Source organism: Dipodomys spectabilis, unplaced genomic scaffold (genome assembly GCF_019054845.1).
Source record: "Dipodomys spectabilis isolate Male_0828 unplaced genomic scaffold, ASM1905484v1 ptg000178l, whole genome shotgun sequence".
NCBI classification, from domain to species: Eukaryota; Metazoa; Chordata; class Mammalia; order Rodentia; family Heteromyidae; genus Dipodomys; species Dipodomys spectabilis.
Genome location: NW_024870855.1, coordinates 10,399,394 through 10,421,083, shown reverse-complemented (window position 1 = coordinate 10,421,083; position 21,690 = coordinate 10,399,394). Strand labels below are relative to the sequence as shown.

Sequence of the window (21,690 nt, the reverse complement as noted above, 5' to 3'; positions counted from 1 at the left end):
TGCATATGGTGATCTTCCTAGCATCTATCAAGGGTCTTTGTTATCAGCAGCACAGGTGAATTACCTGGATTACTCATTTCAGATTCCTAGGATATCCTCACAACTCTGGACCTGTCGTCACCTTCAGAAAGGTAGGACACTGCAGAATTTTAAGCCCAACTGGGCACAAACATATTCTTTTAGCTATATGGCACAATACTTAGGACTTTTTAATTACGCCTTTCAAACATAAATTTTATCTGATTCCTATGCAATTAGAATTAGAATTCATTTCCCTAGCTTCTATAGATATATACACACATGAATCACCTCCTAAGCTTATTGGACCAAGAAATGCTACCACAGTATTTTATGATAGTGAACAAATGAGCTCAGTAGAAACAACTGTGAGGTAACAACAGAGTCTTCGTTTCTTTTTCAAAATGAGTAATCAAATTTAAAAATATTTTTTAGATCCATCTTCCCCTTACCTTTCTATAAATTTCTCCAGGTTTTGGGAAGATGCACCTGAGTGATTAAAATGGAGGAAGTTAGGCTAGTGAGTTCAAGTGACAACATCAACATGAGCGTCTGGTTGGCTGAATTCATAAAGGAAGCATAATAGTGCAGGCATCAGAGTTTCTCCAGGCCATTGTGCTGATGGAGAGAACTTGCTTCCTGTGATGTTCTGCAGCATTTCCACCTGGGATTCTCCTTGAAAGGAGTTCTGATAATTTGACATTGCCAAATGTTATATAGGAATTTGATCAACGAGATACAGAGAAGCCACATTTTAAGAGATCAAATTTTGGTAGTCTTCATTAAAATGCTAGAGTCTGCAAGCAGACTCTGATCCTCAAAAGCTTGCAGCCATGCCGGGCGCTGGTGGCTCACGCCTATAATCCTAGCTACTCAGGAGGCTGAGATCTGAGTCATGGTTCAAAGCCAGCCCGGGCAGGAAAGACCGTGAGACTCCTATCTCCAATAAAACCACTAGAAAACTGGAAGTTGCGCTGTAGCTCAAGTGGTAGAGTGCTCACCTTGAGCTGAAGAGCTGAGGGACAGTGCCCAGGCCCAGAGTTCAAGCCCCATGACAGACAAAAAAAAAAAAAGCTTGCAGCCCTATATTCAGCTAGCCCAAACCACATATGGTGTGAGGAAGAAAACCTAACAAAAATGTTTTGCAAAAGTAAAAAGCAAGCCAGGTAAGAAACTAAACCTAACAAGTGTTTTACAATACAACCAACACAACCAAAAGCTGTATTTATCTATTTCACTGATATATATAATATATCATATATGTATATAAATATATATATAATATTATACATATATGTATATATTACATATGCGTATATACACACTGTAATCTATATCTATCTATCTATCTATCTATCTATCCATCTATCTATCTACTATCATATATACATGACAAACTGCCCCCAAAGTAAGAAATCAATCAGTGAAGGACCAGAGGAATGGGAAAAAGCATTCGTTGTGAAGCATGACTTCTTTGGAGAGATCCATTTAGGCTTCTGCTGCTAGTTCTACTCCCAGGCTTCTGTAAGGCTGTCTGGTGAGTGCCAGGCTTTGGTTGTAAAGCTGATGCTTTTCAACTCTAGTGATGATATGTGTTGCCATCCTCCCTTTGTCTCTACTACCACCTGCTGTGAATCTCTTACATGAAAACAATATTGAATGAATATCTATATTATGTCAGAAGTTTTTAAACATGTATCAACTTACTTAAGCACCAGTGCCACTATGAGAGCTAAGCACTGAGGTATTCCTTTTTATGTAGGTGAGGAAATCGAGACTCATGCAAACTACTGAACCAAAGCAAAGATATGCAAACATGGGGAGTTGCAATTCTAACTGGTTCTTCTGTCTGCAATGCTGAGTTCTGGCTCCGTATGAAACACTGCCTTACCTAGGAACTATAAAACCAAATAGGCTAACTGCCTTTAGTCCCAAAAAGGCCTATCTGCCAGAAATGAGTATTCCTCATATAGATAATTCTCCTCAGTGGATGGAAGTTGTAGAAACAGTGTCCTGTTATCCTTTCTCATAGGAAAATCTTCCTATAATGTCCATCCTTGGAAGTTTGAGAGATCCACATGTGCATATTTGGGGGGATGATGGTCCTGAGGCTTGAAGTCAGGGCCCAACCACTGTTTCTGAGATTTCTTGCTCAAGGCTAGCACTCTATCACTTGAGCCACAGCTCCACATGAGGAACAGCATCTTGTCCAGCCAGGAAGGGCATGTGACACTGTGTTAATCATGCAGTAATGTCTTCTTTGTATTGTAGAATTAGTTGCAGGCTGTATAGACAGCATTGATGATCTCCCAGCTAAAGCAGAAATGTTAACCTGTGAAATATGTTTGCATTGTTGTATAAACATCTCCACTTATCGATCTCCTCAACTTTTCCATCACCTGCAACTGAAAATCTGTAGTCTTTCTTTACTGGTGGATAGGTGCTTACATATGCCATTTAACTTTCCAACTCTCTGAATTTAGCTACTCTAGAATTTCACATAGGCAGTTCATGCAATATTTGCCTTATTTCACAAGCAAGGTTTATCCATGTTTCAGGACCTATCAGAATTTCTTTCTTTTTGATGTACATTTTGTTCATTCATTCACCCATCAATAGGGATTTGGGTGATTTCCATCATTTCATTATTGAAATAATGCTGCTATGAAGATCAGTGTACAAATACCAGTTCAAGTTTCTGCTTTCAGTTATTCTGGGTGTGAATATAGTAATGGTGTATACGATAATTCCACATTTGATGTTTTTATTGGAGGGGGAGGTTGCTACATTATCTTCTTTAGTCATCCCCTCCCCCCACTTTTTTTGGTAGTGAGTCAAGATATTATTAAAAACATATTCAGTCTGGGTGTTGGTGGCTCACACATGTAATCCTAGCTCATGCCTGTAATTTCAGGAGGCTGAGATCTAAGGATCACAGTTTGAAGCCAGCCTAGGCAGGGAGTCCATGAGACTCTTATCTCTAATTAACCACCAAAAAAACCCCCCAGGAAGTGGAGCTGTGGCTCAAGTGATAGAGCCTCAGCCTTGAGCAAGAAATCTCAGAAACAGTGTTTGGGCCCTGACTTCAAGCCTCAGGACCATCATCCCCCAAATATGCACGAAGCCTCATCATTCGAGGTTAGCCTTGTCACCTGTGCCATGCATGCATTCTCTCACCAAGTCATTCATTTATGAGTGCTGGCTGAATGTCTACTACAGCACAGCAAAGTAACAGATGACATAAGCACAGCTCTGGGAACCATTGTTCCCAGTGGTTACTGGGAACAATTTTGAAATTAGTGCAAAAGCTTGAAAAAGAGGCAAAGCTCAATGCAACTGGATATTTATTATCTCTGCTTGGGAAGACTTTACAATCCCGAATCCCAAATTTCTTCATCTTCAATCTCTGCCCCAAATTTCTGTATATTCATTCTCTCTCTGCTGTCTTCAAGAAGGGGAGATGAGGCCACCACCTTACCCTGGCTGATGGGCCCTGTGGTGACTCACACACCACTGGCCCTTCTCCTTCCACCCAACTCCAAACTCCTCATTTTCAGAACCATGATCAATGAGGAGGTGTTTAATTCTCACTTTGTGACTTTTTCTCTTAATGAGAAGAAAAAAAACAGTGAAACTCTAGCCATGAGGGGGATCAGGTTTGTCATTATGCAAATATAACTCGGGTTTTGAAGTATACATTGCCTACCGAGCTTGAGGAAGGCAGAACTGGAATCCTGTGGTAGAATGCCATAGCCAATGCTACTTCTGCTCCTTTGTTCAGGACAGCAGACCAATGGCAGCTGGTTGTGGTGGACTTAAAAGAGTAAAGACCACTGGCTGTTGTGGTACATGACTATAATCCTAGCACTCAGGAAACTGAGTTCAAAATTAATTGTGCAAAGGCACAGAGTAACTATAAACAGCCACCCAATGAGCTAAGAATTACCTATTCTTTTGTATTGGGATGTCTGTCATCTGGGGGTTTTGTTTTATTTTGTTTTGTGCCAGTTCTGGGGTTTGAAGTTAGGGGCTGGCTGTTTTCTCTGAGCTTTTTTGCTCAAAGCTAGTGCTCTACCACTTGAACCATAGCTCCAGTTCTAGTTTTCTTTGGTAGTTTAGTGGATATAAGAGTCTCACAGATGTAGTGCTGGCAAAATTGGTTAAACACCTATAGAAAACTAAACATAGATCCTTATATATCACCTTGCACCAGAATCAACTCCAAATGGATCAAAGACCTCAAAGTCAAAACAGACACCCTAAAACATTACAGGATGGAATAAGAGAAACTCTAGGGCTCCTTGGCACAGGTCAAAATTTTCTTAATAAAGACCCAGAAACACAACAAAGCAAAGAAAGGTTGGACAAATAGGACTGCATGAAACTGTAGAGTTCCTGCATGGTAAAGGACATAGCAAGCGAGATCAATAGAAAGCCCAAGGATTGGGAGAAGATCTTCACTAGCTATACAACAGACAAGGGTCTCATATCTAAAATATACTTAGAACTCAAAAAACTAAATCCTCCAGCAACAAATCCTCAAAGAAACAACTGCCTGATAAATGAGTAGGATAAAGACTTAAAGAGAAACTTCTTTGAAGAGGAAAGAAGGATGGTCAACAGACACATGAAGAAATGCTCAATTTCTCTAGCCATAAAAGAAATGCAAATCAAAACAACATTGAGATTCCACCTCACCCCCGTAAGAATGGTTATAATCAAGAACTCTAATAACAACAGATCCTGGAGGGGATGTGGCCAAAAGGGAACCCTACTGCATTGTTAGTGGGAGTGTAAACTTGTTCAACCATTTTGAAAAGCAGTATGGAGGTTCCTCAAAAGACTCCACATAGAGCTCCCCTGTGATCCAGCAATCCCACTTCTGGGCATTTACCCAAATGATCACAAACAAGACCATACTAAAGCTAGCAACACAACTATGTTTATTGCAGCATTATTTACCATAGCTAAGATATGGAACCAACCCGGATGCCCTTCAGTAGGTGAATGGACATATATCACATTCATATATATATATGTGTGTGTGTGTGTGTGTGTGTGTGTGTGTGTATATATATATATATATATATATATATATATGAATTTTATGTCTCCATCAGAAAGAATGACACTGTCCCATTTGTTAGGAAATGGAAAGTCTTGGAAAAAATTATATTAAGTGAAGTAAGCCAGGCTTAAAGAAACACAGGTCCCATGGTTTCCCTTATCTGCAATAACTAGTGTATGTTTAGGACAAGCAGAAAAGGTCAAAAGCTGTATATAGATGAACATATAAGATGATGCTAAGCGAAATGAACCCCAAGATCAGGACACAAGAGGTTTTATCTTTCTTGCTGTTGTTTTTAATGTACTTACAATGTACTGTGTGATTTTTTTTTGTTTCTTTTGTATGTTCTTCCCCCATGGTATAACCCCCATTTTCACTGCATTTGATTCTGGTGCCCTGCATCTTTTATATATATATTTCTAATTTGGGGAGGGTAAGGGAAATAACAAAAAGCTAAAATAAGGATACAGGTTGTCCCATCGTAACAATGAGATGTGCAAGACACTATGTTGAAAACTGAACTTTACCTCTTCGGTGGGGCTGGGGGGGAGGGAGGAGTTGGGGAGGCGGGGAGGGAAGGGATGGTAGGAGAAAAACTAAGGAGGAGGTAACAATGCTTGACAGGAAATGTACTCAGTACCTTACTCATGTAACTGTAACCCCTCTCCAAAGTATCTTTACAATAAAAAAAATATATAAAGAAAAACCAAAAGGTGTACAACAACCTCCAGGACCCAAAGGGGCGTCAGGGGCTGTAGTTTCTCTCTAGCCATGGCAGGCATGCCCTGGCTCACTGAGACTACAGGTCGCACTAGAGTGGGCTGACACCAACTCCCATGAAGAGGAACACAGCTCTGGGAGCCTTGCAGGTGGCAATGAGGTCGTATGGAGCTCTGCGGGGTCACACATGGGCTTCAGAATGAAGGCTCCTGCTCTAACGTCAGACAGCAGAAGCAGCAGCGTTGGCACACCCATCTGCAAGTCATGCAACCTCAAGCCAACTTTCTTTTTTTTTTTTTTTTTTTTGGGTCCGGTCGTGGGGCCTGAACTCTGGGCCTGGGCGCTGTCCCTCAGCTCTTCAGCTCAAGGCTAGCACTCTACCACTCAAGCCACAGTGCCACTTCCGGCCTTTTTCTTTTTGCTTATGTGGTGCTGAGGAATCGAACCCAGGTCCTCCGGCTTGCAAGGCAAGCACTCTACCACTGAGCCACCTTCCCAGCCCTCAAGCCAACTTTCATCTGTTAACAATTTCAGTAATAGCCAGATGCCAGTGGTTCACACCTATAATCCTAGCCAATCAGAATGTTAAAATCTGGAGGATTATCATTTGAAGTCAGCACAGGCAGGAAAAGTCCCCCATGCCTCCATCTCCAAAATAACCAGCAAAATGCCAGGTTGGATGCATGGCTCAGATGGTAGAACTGGTAGAGCTCAAGGCCCTGAGTTCAAAGTCCAACACTGGCACACTCACAGAAAAAAATCAGTAATGGGGGCAGGGGGAGGGGAGGATGGGATGGGAAGGGGAAACAAAGGAGGAGGCTACAATGCTTGATAAGAAATATACTCATTATCTTGCCCATGTAATTGTAACCTCTCTGTACAGTATTTTCACAATTAAAACAAATCAGTAATAATGCCAACCACACAAATGGACAGTTTGGCACCGAACGAATACAGTTTTGTTTGCCTAACATTTAGTGTATCCTTCAAGTAAATGCTGCAAATGCAAATGAAAAAAAAAAATGTTCTCTGGGCTGGGAAGGTGGCTCACTGGTAGAGCGCTTGCCTTGCATGCCTGAGGCCCTGGGTTCGATTCCTCAGCACCACATACGCAAAAAGAAAAAAGCCGGAAGTGGCACTGTGGCTCAAATGGTAGAGCGCTAGCCTTGAGCTGAAGAGCTGAGGGACAGCGCCCAGGCCCAGAGTTCAGGCCCCACAACTGGACCCAGAAAAAAAAAAAAAGTTCTCACAGGCTTTCCTGCCTGGTCTGGCTTCAAATTGTGATCCTCAGATCTCAAGAGTCCTGAGTAGCTAGGATTACATGTGTGAGCAGCTGCTGGTGCCCAGCTGAATCATGTCTATGATTTTTGGTAGGTGTTGGAACTATGGGCACAGACTTCCCTGGTCTACAGCTCTTGCATGCTGGAATCCACTGTCTCTATTTCTTTTTGGAAATGTCAGTTTGGTGAGAGTGTCAACTTCACATCATCCTGAACTACCTTCTCTTATTCTTTATTGTCCCTTTTCTGTGTTCCTGTTTTCTTTTGACCTGACTCAGTGACACCTTCTCTTCCTTCTTCCCCCTTTGCATTTGTTCTCTGTAGGAGTCACTGCAGTGCTGATCCTGATGCCATTGCTGCCATTTGAGAGAAGAGGGAGCAATTGGGACTAGAAGGTATAGGCAGGAAAGACTTTCCTTCCTAGCCTCTGGAGTGTGGTGGAGCAAAGCAAATATCTGAAGAACTTACAAAGCTGTACTTTGGAGCCAGGCATGATAGCTCATGTTATAATTCCAGCTACTCAGGAAGCATCAGGAGGACGGTAGTTCAAAGCCAGCCCAGGCAAAGTGTTCATGAGCCCATCATCTCAACAACAACCACCACCACCACAAAAGCTGGTAATGGTGTAATGTGTCTGTCACTCCAGCTATGTGGGAAGCATAAATAAGGAATCACAATCCAGGCTGGCCTGAGAAAAAGCGTAAGATGCTATTTGAAAAATAGCAAGAGCAAAAAGGGCTGTGCATAAAGTTCAAGTAGTGAGAACCTGTGCACACCCCAATCCTTCCTGTCTGCCTCCTACCCCAAATACACCAAATAAAGAGACCAAGCTTCTCTCTTAAAATAGTCAAATAAGCCAGGGGATGGTGGCTGATGTCTATAATCCTAGCTACTCAGGAGCTTGAGATCTGAGGATTGTGTTTCGAAGCCAGCCTAGGCAGGAAAGTCTGTGAGACTCTTAGCTCCTATAAACTACTCAGAAAAGGCCAGAATTGGGTGCTGTGGCTCCAGCACTAGCCTTGAGCAAAAGAAGCTCAGGGTCAATGCCCAGGCCCTGAGTTCAAGCCCTAGGACCAGAAAAAAAAGAAAAAAGAAAAAAAAAGAAAACAAGTCCTAATATTAGACAAAAGCAATTTTGTTTTTGGCAGAACTGAAGTTTGAACTCAGGGACACAGTGCTTGCTAGACAGACACTCTATTGCTTAAGCTATATTTTCATCCCTTTTTACTCTTGTTATTTTTGAGATAGGTTATCATTTTTACCTGGGATGGCCTGGATTACAATTCACTATTTATGAATGATTCTTGCAAAGCTCTGATCAATGGCAAGCACTACCACACAAAGCTTTTGACTAAGATGAGGTCTTGCTATTTCTTTTACTCAGGCTGGCCTTGAACTGTGAGCTTGTTAATCTTTACCTCCAAGTAGCTAGGATGACAGGTCTGAATCACTGGTATCTGGCTTGCAAATTGTACAAAAATATAAGATCGTCAGGCAAGAGAGGGGTCATTGGGTTTCAGCATCATTATCCTCAATACTCTGTCTCTTATGACTCCTTAGCATCAAGGTGCATCATGGAGCATTAGCCCTGGCTAGACCCTTTGTACATATGGCCAGGTAGGCCATTTTACAGACAAGATCCAGAAGGGAAAAGACGAAAGCTCATTTCAGTGAGCATTTTTTTGTGTGTGTGGGGAGCAGTTCTGGTGCTTGAACTCAGTGTCTAGGCATTGTCCCCGAGCTTCTTTCTAGGCTAGTGCTCTACTACTTGAGCCATAGCTCCAATTCTGGATTTTTTTGCTAAGTTATTGGAGATAAGAATCTCACAAACTTTCCTGCCTGGGCTGGCTTTGAACCACAGTCCTCAGATCTCAGCTTCCTGAGTAGCTAGGATTATAGGTGTAAGCCACTGATGTCTAGCTTCATTGAGCGAGTTAGTCATGTTATGTCTATTTCCAACAGACAACAATGATGCCAAATAGAAGACTTTAGTTCTTTTTTTTTTTTTGTCTGTCATGGGACTTGAACTCTGGGCCCAGGTGCTATCCCTCAGCTCTTCAGCTCAAGGCTAGCACTCTACCACTTGAGTCACAGCACCACTTCTGGTTTTCTGAGTGGTTTATTGGAGATAAGAGTCTTATGGACTTTTGTGCCCAAGCTGGCTTTGACCCACAATCCTCAGATCTTATCCTTCTGAGTAGCTAGGATTACAGGCATGAACCACCAGTGCCTGGCAAGACTTTAGTTCTTGAGGATCTGAAAATGACACTGAGTGTTATGTATTGACCACAGACAGCCTCAAACAAACCATGGAATGGCTTGAAGCAATAATGTGTGGGGGCCAGAGCCCATAAACTCAGATGCTTGCAGATCTGACAATAGCGGTGCATGATTAATCTAGTCCAAAGAGGGCAGCCCTTACTCATCGCTGATGAGTGGACGTGGGAGGGCCAGGGCGACCAGGTCTGATTGTGCAATGGATGTTGGAGGTGTGGGACTTCAGTGAAATCTCTTTTTTTAGACCTTGGCGACTAATCCAATAATTAAAAAACATGTTTCTCATGCTAAACACAACAGGGCTGTGAGTCATGCAGAGAGTTCACGTAACCATGACCTTCCATCTACAGGGTCACATGGGTCAAATTTTTTCTATTTTCACTTTTTCAAATAGTTGTACAAGGGTGTTTCCTTTTAAAGGGTCCATTTCTGTGTCCAGTGCATCTTGCTCAGAGTCTCTCCCTCCATCTTTCTCCCCATCCTCCATCATCTCTTCCATTTTCACATGTATAATCAAGTATGATGACCGTGTTTTCCCACGATCTGATTTCCATTTATCTTTCCTTCCTTTTATCCTGCACCATTCTGGCTGAAACATGTTTCAGCTTCCTGTTACTCATTTTGTTAAACTGTCTGTTCATTACTCAAAGGGATTGCAATGGCGAACTCTTACTCCTGCATCTACTATGCTTTAGTCAGTTTAAGATCAAACTATTTCAAATAACTTTAATCTCCCCTCACAAATTTTTGTTTGTAGATTGTAACAGAGGGCACTCATGGTTAAAAAAAATTAAGATTGGGGCTGGGAAGGTGGCTCAGTGGTAGAGCGCTTGCCTTGCATGCTCGAGGCCCTGGGTTCGATTCCTCAGCACCACATAAGCAAAAAGAAAAAAGCCGGAAGTGGCGCTGTGGCTCAAGTGGTAGAGTGCTAGCCTTGAGCTGAAGAGCTGAGGGACAGCGCCCAGGCCCAGAGTTCAGGCCCCACGACCGGACCCCCCGCCAAAAAAATTAAGATTTAAAATGAGCAGTTTGCAGCTTGAGTTTGGTTCAGAGTTGAGAAGCAATAGCACCGGGTGATTAATTTTGTGGCTCCCTGCTTCATACCCTTTTTCTTTCTTCCTTTATTTTTTTGACAAACTGGTGTGTGTGTACGTGTGCATGTGTGAGTGTGGGTGTGCAGATGCAAAATATAAAACTATAAAAGAGAAATCAGTAAAATTGAGACATACTTCCTTTTCTTTCTCCTTCTCTTACACATCACTCTGGCCCTTCTTCTACCTTTAATTTTTTTTTTCTCCAGGGAGAAGTTTCTAAGTTTATGTCATTAAAGACTAGGTGCTTTCCTTTCTTTTCACATATATCCTATATAGTGCTTTGTTGCAAAGTTTTACTTCTCACTTCTTTCATGTTTATGTGACAGAAAAGTCCTTATGAGTAGGGAATTTTTCCTAAAGCACAAAGCGCGGGGGAGATCTACATGAGCGACTTGGCATGGGTGTAAAAGGAGAGGAGAGAAGAGGCTCTCAAGGTCTTCTTCCTGCTTATGAGCTGTTCTTTTATGTTGACCTGTAATGGCACCAGGTTCTCTGGTTCTCTTCTTGGCTCTCTGATCAATAACAGTTCTCTCAATTCTCTTTCCTGTGTCTTTCTGCCATACCCCAGGACCTCATCTAAGTTCCCTTTTCCATTCTAAATATTATTCCTAAAACATCACACACCTCCTTGATTTCAGCTATGGTCTGTATCCTCCTGAACTTCAGTACTGCATCGGAGCTCAGATCCCCACAGGGTGTGAACAGTGGTCCGTCTCTAAGTCCAGTTCTCAGAGAGGTTCCTTGATGAGCTATTTACAATCAGAGAGTCTAGGAGATTCTAAACAATTTATGCAGATGCTTCCCAAGAGACTCACATCTCTTTTGTATTTCCTGGTTCCCTCTTTGGTCCTATGGTCAGAAAGTTGGGGCTGTAGTTATTTCGTTCTGCAGTGCTCTTTTGACAGATTCACTCATGGTGGGCTGAGATGAGAGAAGAGAATGGGAGCGAAGGCAGCGAGGGGCCACCCCACTTTCCTGAGAGGATGTCTCTACCACAGCACCTCAGATGCCCCTGGTGTGGCTGTGTCACTGACAGGTTCTCGGAGTGAGATGTCTGTGTGGCTTCTTCTGAAGGGATCTTTGTCTGTTCACCAACCACCTGTGGGTTTCGGTCTGCCTCTGCTCCCCAGCAGGTGATAGGATGGAATCATGATATGCAATCTTTTTGAACTGTATTTTTTTTTTTGTCTTTTCTTTTTTGGTACTGGGGATCGAACCCAGGACATTGCACTTGCTAGGCAAGCGCTTTGCCACTGAGCTACATCCCAGCCCATGATATGCAATCTTATGGATGGTTTGCTGGTAATCCTAAGTCTGCTTTTATTGTTTAACCAGCTTGCTATTTACTTTCCAGGGTGCTTCAATAGCTCCTGTATGTTTTGTTCAGACTTTACACAGAAGTCAGTGAGAGAGCCAGCTTGGGCTGTGTTTATTCTGTTCTACCTGGAACCAGAAACTCAAATGTCTTCTAAAGAGGATGAAAACAAAATTCACGGAAGATATGGTGCCGTACAATGACCTAAACGGAATCTAACAATGTTATTTAACATGGATTAGCCTTTAAATGCTACTGTTTCTTGCTTTCTTAATATATATTTTTTATTGTGAAGATACTGTAGAGAGGGGTTACTGTTACATGAGTAAGGTAAGGAGTACATTTATTATTGAGCATTGTTAACCCCTCCTTTGTTTTTCCCTTACCCTCCCTTCCTTCCCCACCTTCCCAACCCCCCTCCCCAACTCATCTGTTCCCCCCCCCCCAAAGTTGTAAAGTTTAGTTTCAACATAGTGTCTTGTACATCTCATTGTTACAATGGGTCAACCTGAATCCTTATTTCAGCTTTTTGTTATTTCCTCTCCACTCCCCAAATTAGAAAAATGTATATACAAGATGCAGGGCACCGACATCAAATACATGAAAATAGGGGTTAGACCATGAGGGAAGAGCATACAAGAGAAACAAAAAAAATCACATAGTACATTATAAGTACATTAAAAACAACGTCAAGAAAGATAAAACCTCTTATGTCCCTATCTTGGGGTTCGTTTTGCTTAGCATCATCTTATATGGTCATATGTACATAGCTTTTGACATTTTCTGCTTGTCTTAGACTAATACTAGTTATTGCACATAAGGGAAACCATGGGACCTATGTTTCTTTGGGCCTGGCTTACTTCACTTAACATAATTTTTTCCAAGTCTTTCCATTTCCTAACAAATGGCGCAATGTCATTCTTTCTGAACTCCAGTGTGTGTGTGTGTGTGTGTGTGTGTGTGTGTGTGTGTGTGTGTGTGTGTGTGTGTGTGTGTCTCACATTTTCTTCATCCATTCATCTATTGAGGGGCATCTGGCTGGTTCTATATCTTAGCAATGGTGAATAATGCTGCAATAACATTTCTTGCGTTTTATATCTTAAGAGGTGTTTTCAGGAGAACAGTTTGCATGATCCAGTTGAAAAAAATCTACTATGTGAAATTTAAATTTCTTCTTTTCTATAAGAATGTATTGCTTGGAATAAAACAGGAATAGTCAGACTAATACATTAATATATTAATGGCTCAGAATAGAGGCCATTTAATAATTATTTGTGGTGATGGCCTCTGATGATTTATCTACTACAGAAAATGCTTTAAAATTCACGTGTGATTCTGAATTTCAGTGACAAACTAGATACATGCTTCTCGAAGACAGATATTTAGAAAAGAATGTAACAGTGTTCCCACTGTGGCTCTGATCTACCCTCCCAGTGACACATCCCCACAAATACCCCTTGGCTGTGTTGAAATTCTCTGTCCATCTCTCCCCAGAAGTTTTGCCCCCTTGAAATTCTCTGTGAAGTCTTCCTCTACTTCTCCAAGCAGAGTGAAGTACCATTCACCCCCAGAGGCCTCATGCTACTTTTTCTTAGCTGCCATTTTAACAGAGAAAGAATGATTTTCTTATTTGTCTTATTTTCTCCTTGGGTTATGATCTTAGGGAAAAGCATGGGGGCACTGACTTGCTCATCTTTTTATTTCTAGCCCCTATTGCAGTCCCTGAGAGGAAGAGAGCAAAGACCAGAAGTAGAAGGTGCATTCAGGATGCCTGCAGTGGCTGGGCATTTAAGCTATCTACAAGTAGCTGGATTGTTTGCCCTGCCCCTGCCCCTGCCCACCCTATGGCTTTTATCTGAAGCTCTGAAGGAAAGAGGAGATGAGGAGGGTCCCTAGGATGTCTGAGCCCATGGCCATTGACAATAGTATTTTTAAAGAAGCTAGCTATTATTTCCCCCCTGAATTTTCCCTCTGCAGGTCTGCTAATTCGAGCAGCACAAGATGTAGCTCTGGAAAAAATAGAAGCATCAAAAGTGCTTCACATTATACTCACTGTCAAGGCCCTGCTCTTTGCCTGGATAGATGGCAAAAATAAACCTTAAATACATCTACACGTAAACACATTGAATGGCAAAAAAAAAAAAAACAACCCTGGGACATGAAAAAGTATACAGGATTCTAGACAATCACACACAGATCAAAGGAGCATACTCTTTGGGGAGGAACACAATAGGTACAATGCCTATGTGCATCTGATTATATAAAATAATATTTATCCAAATGAACTCCAGGAAATGGAGACAAGAGGTTCTTTTCTTTGTTGCTGTTTTTGTTCTCTTTTCTTCCTATCTTGTTTATTTATCTGTTTATGGGAGGGGGGAACATAGAAACAGAGGGACAAAGGGTGAACAAATGCAACAGTGATACTTACTAAACACTCTGTGGGAAATGAATTATACAACTTGTGGGTGGGGACAAGAGGGAAAAACTGTGAGAACAAGGGAAAAGGTGACATTGTCCAAAAAGAAATGTAGTCTTTATCTAATTTATGTAACTGTCACCCATCTGTACCTCACCTTTACAATGACAATAAAAAAAATTTAAAAATCACATCAAATGAACAGTGCAATAAACAATGCAAATTGTTTAAGACAGAAAAGAATAGTCTTCCTTTGAGCAAAATGTATATCTCCATTGTTAACGATCCTTAGACTCCCAAACTCATGCAAGTATAATAAATGGGAATAATAAGTGAAGAAACAAATAAATATTAAAGAGTGCCCTTATATATGAGATGTGTCATGTACATTAGATGCTATAATTTGAAGACACATTTGGACCTTATGAGAAATTGCTGCTTTGACATCTGGGTGCATCGAGTCTTATCTGTGTTTCCTTTTTAGATCTCACATTTCAAAAGTTGCTAGGGTTGTTACCACATGATGATGAGGCTCACTCCAAACAGAAAGTGTCCTCTTTGTTCTTTTACAAATAATTTCTCTCCTCTCTTCTTCAAACACTCAAGCTGGAAATGCGGCTTGCCACCCAGGTCCTGGGGGCCTTGTTTGGTCTGACAGAGGGACTTTGGGTTTCCCTCTTATGGCTCTTCTTATGGCTTCTAAAGTTGCTTAAAATTCTTCACTTTGGAATAATTGCACCCCCCCACCCAAGTTGCAAAAATAGTACATCTGGATTCCTTAAATGTGGATGTCTTTAACTATTATTTAACAGGTATGGAGAAATAGCTTTTTCTGAAAAGCGCTCACTCCCTTCCTTGGGCCCCCAGTCAATGGAAGACAGGATAAAAGCCTGACCTCCTTGCCTCCATTTTATGCCTGGCCCCTTCACTCTGAGTCTGTCTCTTCCACAATCACCTAGGGTTCTAAGATGGACAGGACTGATGGCTAGCACAGTTATATAAAGGACCTATCTCAAGGAAAGGAACAGCAGAGCCTGACAAGATAGATATACTCCAGACTCTACCCCAGGAGGATAATAACCTCTATGATGAGGAGGCTGAAGTCTGGAGTGGGAGGACTTACCAAGAAAGCCAGATTGCTCGCCTAGAGTGATGACAGCCATAACAATGTCTCCAGGGACCCTTATGGAACATGAAGCAGAATGATTCTTCCTCTATTTCCGCCTAAAGCTCACATCAGTAACATGAAGATGTTACTTCACATGAAGATGTGCCTCTTCCCACATCTCTGCCACTTACCATTCCTCATTTATTTGGTGGCTTGGGGTAAGGAGAAACTAGATTGGATACAGAATTCCTGAGTTGGGCCTCAGGCCTAAAAGTTTGGTTACAATCATGGTACCCCAATTAAAGCTACAAAACAACACTGGCATATTATTGTCTGACTATAGGCCTAATTTCCCTATTTTCAATGCTAATGTCTGCTTTCTGGGCCAAGGTGAAATTCAAGCTCATACTTACTGAATTTAGTTATCATCAGTCTCATCACTAGACTGACTTCTTAGTCTTTGTTATCCACAACCTCCATACTTTTGAGTACTCCTGGCCAGTACTGGTTTTTACAGTAGCCTTTCATTTTCATTGGTCTCATGTTTCCCCATGACTAACCTTGGGATATGCAATTTTATGGTGGGTAAGAATATAATGGCTGATAGTAATCAAAACAGCTTGGTACTGGCACAAGAACAGACCCGAGGACCAATGGAATAGAACTGAAGACCCAGAAATGAACCCACAGACCTATAGCCACCTAATCTTTGATAAGGGAGCTAAAAAAACAAAAACAAAAACAAAACAGAATGGAGCTGGGCACTGGTGGCTCATGCCTGTAATCCTAGCTACTCAGGAGGCTGAGATCTGAGGATCATGGTTCAAAGTCAGCCCTGGCAGGAAAGTCTGTGGACTCTTATCTCCAATAAACCACTAGAAAACCAGTGGCGCTGTGGCTCAAGAGGCAGAGTGCTCGCCTTGAGCTGAAGAGCGCAGGGACAGCACCCTAAGCATCCAAGCCAGAGTTCAAGCCCCACAACTGACAAAAAAAAAAGAATGGAATTGGGGAGGTGGGGAAGGAAGGGATGGTAGGGGAAAAACAAAGGAGGAGGTAACAATGCTCGATAGGAAATGTACTCATTACCTTACTCATGCAACTGTAACCCCTCTGTACACTATTTTTACAATAAAAATGTATTAAAAAATAACTAAGAATAAATAAAAATAGAATGGAAGAAAGAGAGCATCTTCAGTAAATGGTGCTGGCAAAATTGGTTAAACACCTGTAGAAAAGTAAAGCTAGATCCTTATATATCACCCTGCATCAGAATCAACTCCAAAGGGATCAAAGACCTCGAAGTCAAACAGACATCCTGAAAACATTACAGGAAGGAATAGGAGAAACTCTAGGGCTCCTTGACACAGGCCAAAATTTTCTTAATAAAGACCCAGAAACACAACAAATCAAAGAAATGCTGGACAAATGGGATTGCATGAAACTGCAGAATTTCTGCATGACAAAGGATATAGCTAGCAATATCAATAGAAAGCCTACAGATTGGAAAAAGATCTTTAGTAGCCATACAACAGACATATCTAAAATATACTTAGAACTCATATCTAAAATATACTTAGAACTCAAAAAATTAAATCCCCCAAAAAATCCTCAAAGAGGACAGGGGTGGGGGGGATGGAGCAGGGGGGAGATGGGAAGGGATAGTAAGGGGAAACAAAGGAAGGAGACAGCAATGCTTGATAAGAAATGTACTCATGGGGCTGGGAAGGTGGCTCAGTGGTAGAACACTTGCCTTGCATGCATAAGGCCCTGGGTTCAATTCCTCAGCACCACATAAGCAAAAAGGAAAAAGCCAGAAATGGTGCTATGGCTCAAGTGGTAGAGTGCTAGCCTTGAGCTGAAGAGCTGAGGGACAGCGCCCAGGCCCAGAGTTCAGGCCCCAGCAATCCCACTTTTGGGCATTTACCCAAATGTTCACAAACAAGTCCATACTAAAGCTAGCAGACAACTACGTTTATTGTGGCATTATTTACCATAGCTAAGATATGGAACCAACCCAGATGCCCCTCAGTAGATGAATGGATCAAGAAAATGTGGTATATTTATACAATGGAATTCTATGTCTCCATCAGAAAGAATGACATTGCCTCATTTGTTAGGAAATGGAAAGACTTGGAAAAAATTATATTAAGTGAAGTAAGCAGGCTGGGAAGGTGGCTCAGTGGTAGAGCGCTTGCCTTGCATGCATGAGGCCCTGGGTTTGATTCCTTAGCATTACATAAGCAGAAAAAAAAAGCCGGAAGTGGTGCTATGGCTCAAGTGGTAGCGCGCTAGCCTTGAGCTGAAGAGCTGAGGGACAGCGCCCAGGCCCAGAGTTCAGGCCCCATGAACGGACACCCCCCCCCAAAAAAAGAAATATAGGTCCCATGGTTTCCCTTATTTGCAATAACTAGTATAAGTCTAGGATAAACAGAAAAGGTCAAAAGGTATGTACACAGGACCATATAAGATGATGTTAAGTGAAATGAACCCAAGATAGGGACACAAGTGTTTTTTTTCTTTCTTGCTGTTGTTTTTAACGTACTTATAATGTACTATGTGATTTTTTTATTTCTCTTGTATGTTCTTCCCTCATGGTCTAATCCCTGTTTTCACTGTATTTGACGTTGGTGCCCTGTATATACATTTTTCTAATTTGAGGAGGGGAAAGGAAATGACAAAATGCTGAAACAAGGATAAAGGTTGACCCATTGTAACAGTGATATATACAAGACACTATGCTGAAAATGAACTTTACAACTTTGTGGGGATAGGAGGGAGGGAGGAGTTGAGGAAGTGGGGAGGGAAGGGATGGTAGGGGAAAAACAAAGGAGGAGATAACCATGCTTTATAGGAAATGTACTCCTTATCTTACTCATATAAGTGTAACCCTTCTGTACACTATTTTTACAATAAAAAAACATAAAAAATAGAATACAGTGGCTGAAGAGGTAGTTAGCTACTGGTAGAAAACCTATAAAGAGGACAGGGAGGTCTAACAATAAGTTCTGTGAGTCATAGCTAAGCTCAGATCATCAGCCTTTTTCTGAGTTCCTTTAGAGCTAGTCTATTCAGCTGACTCTAGTCAGATGTCGTTTGTCCAAGGCAACAGTGAAGGTGACTTTCTAGAACCTGCAACTGGGCAGCGTAGCCTGGTCAGGAGCACGTCCTTCTGAATGATGCAGGCACAATTAACGGTCTACCATCAATGAGCCAATGGATGATGAGTGAGTGACTTGACTGTAGTAAGCCTCAGCTTCCTCATCTGCACAGTAGAGTTGCTTTGTGAATTAAGTGGAGGCGGAATATGTGAAATATGATGTGGTATCTGTGTCAGAGAAGGTATTTAGGATTCTCTAAAATACATAAATATGCTAATAGCCATAGCCAGCTCAAATATCTCTCTAGCATGGCTGCGGGGAGTTGGGCTCTTACTAAGGGCTCCTGGTAACCATTCCTTGGTAAAATATGTTTGTGGGTGCCAATAGAGAGGAAGCTTTTCTTTCTAGGGTGGAGCTGGGTCTAAAGAGTGGCACTTCTCAACCCATGGCAATCTCCTTTGATGGTTCTTTTGCTTGCAAGGGAAAGACAAGTCTAACTTTGAGCTTTCTTTAGATCTAGCAGCAGAGAGGGCTATTCCTCAGCTATTCTGGTCAGGAAGCTCAGCCAAGGCTTGTATGTTCAACTGCCCAAAGATTTCCACAAGAGAAAGTAAACTCAGGCAATTAGCACTACCTGTGTATATGCTGCCGCTGGAACACCCAGTGTTCAATCCAAAGGGTTAGTTAGAACCTAGATTTATCTATCCCATCTTAGGCTTGAGAGATTTAGTTTTGAGTGAGGGAGGCAAGTTGTGGGAAGGTAAGCAGGAAAAAAGAATGACAAACAGGATTGCTTTTGAGATCATGTCTCATGGTACAGTTTGTGTTGTGACCTCAAATTCAAAATCCTCTTGTCTTGGTTTCCTATGTTCTTGGATTACAAGTATGCACTACTACACCTAGTTATGAACAGGGATTGTTTAGTAATGCTTGGTAGCTACATTTCACAGAGGTAAATTTCCTTTATCAAGGCAGAAATACAAAAGCTGACATAACAAAAACCAATTTCCACACCCCATTTTAAGAACTTTTCCTAGCGGGGCGCCGGTGACTCACACCTGTAATCCTAGCTACTCAGGAGGCTGAGATCTAAGGCTTGCAGTTCAAAGCAACCCGGGAGGAAAGTCCATGAGACTCTTATCTCCAGTAAACCACTAGAAAACCAGAAGTGGTGCTGTGGGTCAAGCGGTAGAACACTCGCCTTGAGCTGAAGAGCACAGGGATAGCGCCCAGAGTTCAAGCCCCATGACCGACAAAAAAAAAAAAAAGAACTTCTCCTTTTTCTGCTGGTTCTCAATGGTCTTTAAGCTCAAAATAATCCAAAGAGACACATGTAGAGATGGCCTCATACTCTCCTTGAACACCTGCTCAGCACAGTGGTACATCATGACAATGGAACTGTCACAGCCTCACCATTTCTGCTCCCAGAAGCGATTCCCTCTGCTTCCTTCTTTTCCTCTCACTATGCAATGCAGTATTTTACCTCAGGGCCTCCTTCCTCCATTCCCCCCCCCCCCCCCCCGCCCTTTAGAAACCTTCCCTTCACTCTCCCTGCCTGAGTTCTCCTCTCTCCCCCACTTAGTCTGAGTACCTGCTTAGGTTGACAACTGGATTACCAGACCCTGTGGTTTAGATTTCTGCCCTTTTCCCCTAGGCTGTGTGTGTGTGTGTGTGTGTGTGTGTGTGTGTGTGTTGATTTCGAATCCTCCCATCCCCAGATGGTTTAATCAAACCCAAGGAAGGCACATGGTAGATTGGTGCATATGATGGGGTGGGCTGGGGTGGGGTTAGGGTGTGGGTGTTGCACTTTACAGGTTCTAGGCAAAATCTGGTCTGCAAAGAGGGCTTGCGGGGTAGGCACGGGAGGGCTCTAGAGGCTGCAAACATGTGCTTAGCAGTGTTACAGTGCTCCATTCTCCATGTCGAATACTTAAGTGAATCCTGCTTCCTGCCCACCTCCCCACCGCCTCCCCACGAATGGAGGCACACAGGAACAAGATACCTCTCACAGACTGGGTGCAAAATTGGTCCCAGAGAAAATATGCCTGTAAGTAAGCTTGACTGTCATAATCTTTAACAACACACACTGTGCAAAGATTTTGCAAGCTTTCACTAAACTTGAAGAAGCAAAACAAAGAAGGCCCTAGTGAGGAAGATCCTGTGTTCTGGGCTGGTGAAGTCTCATTTGGAGACAGCAAAGAGCCTCCGGGTATCCCATGGGCATGCATGGGACTGTTTCAGATTTGCTTTCTTTGGAAGTATATGTCGTACGGGTTTTTATTTACTTAAAAAGTACATACCATGTTCTCCTTTATTTTCTACCTTTAATTTCACTTTGTCTTTTATCTATCTTTGTTTTAAATCTGACTATGGCAAGAGCAGTTCACATGAGCATTACCCCCTTAATAACGGCTTTTAAGTGCGCAGTGCAATACTGTGTGTTATCAACTACAGTCATGAATCAGGCAGTGTTTGCCCTTCTGCCTCTAGCCTCTTGGACTAGGCCTAGCAGCCTCAAGGTTTATCCACTCTGTTTCAAATTCTCTTCCTTTTCTTCTTTCCTTCTTTCTTCTTCTCTTCTTCTTCCTTCACCTACTCCTCTTCTCTTCCTCTTCTTCTCCTTCTCCCTCTCCTTCTTCTCCTCTTCTTCCTTCTCTTTCTCCCTCTCCTTCTCCTCCTCCCTCTCCTCCTCATCCTCCTCTTCCCTCTCTTTCTCCTTTCCCTCCTCTTTCTTCTCCTCCCCCTTAGTACTGGAGATTGAACTCAGGATCTCTGTTTTCTAAACCAACCATCTACCCTCTGAACCATACCCTCACTCCTGAAATTTAAAAGGCTGGATAGTGTTTTATAAATCACATTGTGTTTATAAATCACATCTCCTCCATCTGTTTGTGTGTTGATAGATATTTATATTGATCTTACCTCTTGAGTATTATGAATCATGCTGTGAATGAACACCGAGTGGTAAATATCTCCTTGGGAAGTTCTTTCTCAACTATTTTTTTTTTTTTGGTCGGTCGTGGGGCTTGAACTCTGGGCCTGGGCGCTGTCCCTCAGCTCTTCAGCTCAAGGCGAGCGCTCTACCACTTGAGCTACAGCGCCACTTCCGGTTTTCTGGTGGTTTATTGGAGAGAGGAGTCTCACAGTCTCTCCTGCCCAGGCTGGCTTTGAACCGCGATCCTCAGATCTCAGCCTCCTGAGTAGCTAGGATTACAGGCGTGAGCCACCGGGGCCCGGCCTTCTCAACTATTTTTGATAGATATTCAAGAAGCAGATCATATAGTCCTTCCATT

At 42.3% G+C, this 21,690-nt stretch overlaps 1 protein-coding gene across 2 annotated transcripts in view; it reads right to left on the bottom strand.

The window, feature by feature from the left end:
• Nucleotides 1-21,690, bottom strand: part of Aoah (acyloxyacyl hydrolase) — a 159,837-nt gene that overhangs the window by 28,289 nt on the left and 109,858 nt on the right. For both annotated transcript variants that reach the window (XM_042695065.1, XM_042695064.1), the window contains exon 14: nt 471-507. In XM_042695065.1, coding sequence (XP_042550999.1) covers nt 471-507 — 37 coding nt within the window. The remainder of the gene's footprint in view (nt 1-470; nt 508-21,690) is intronic.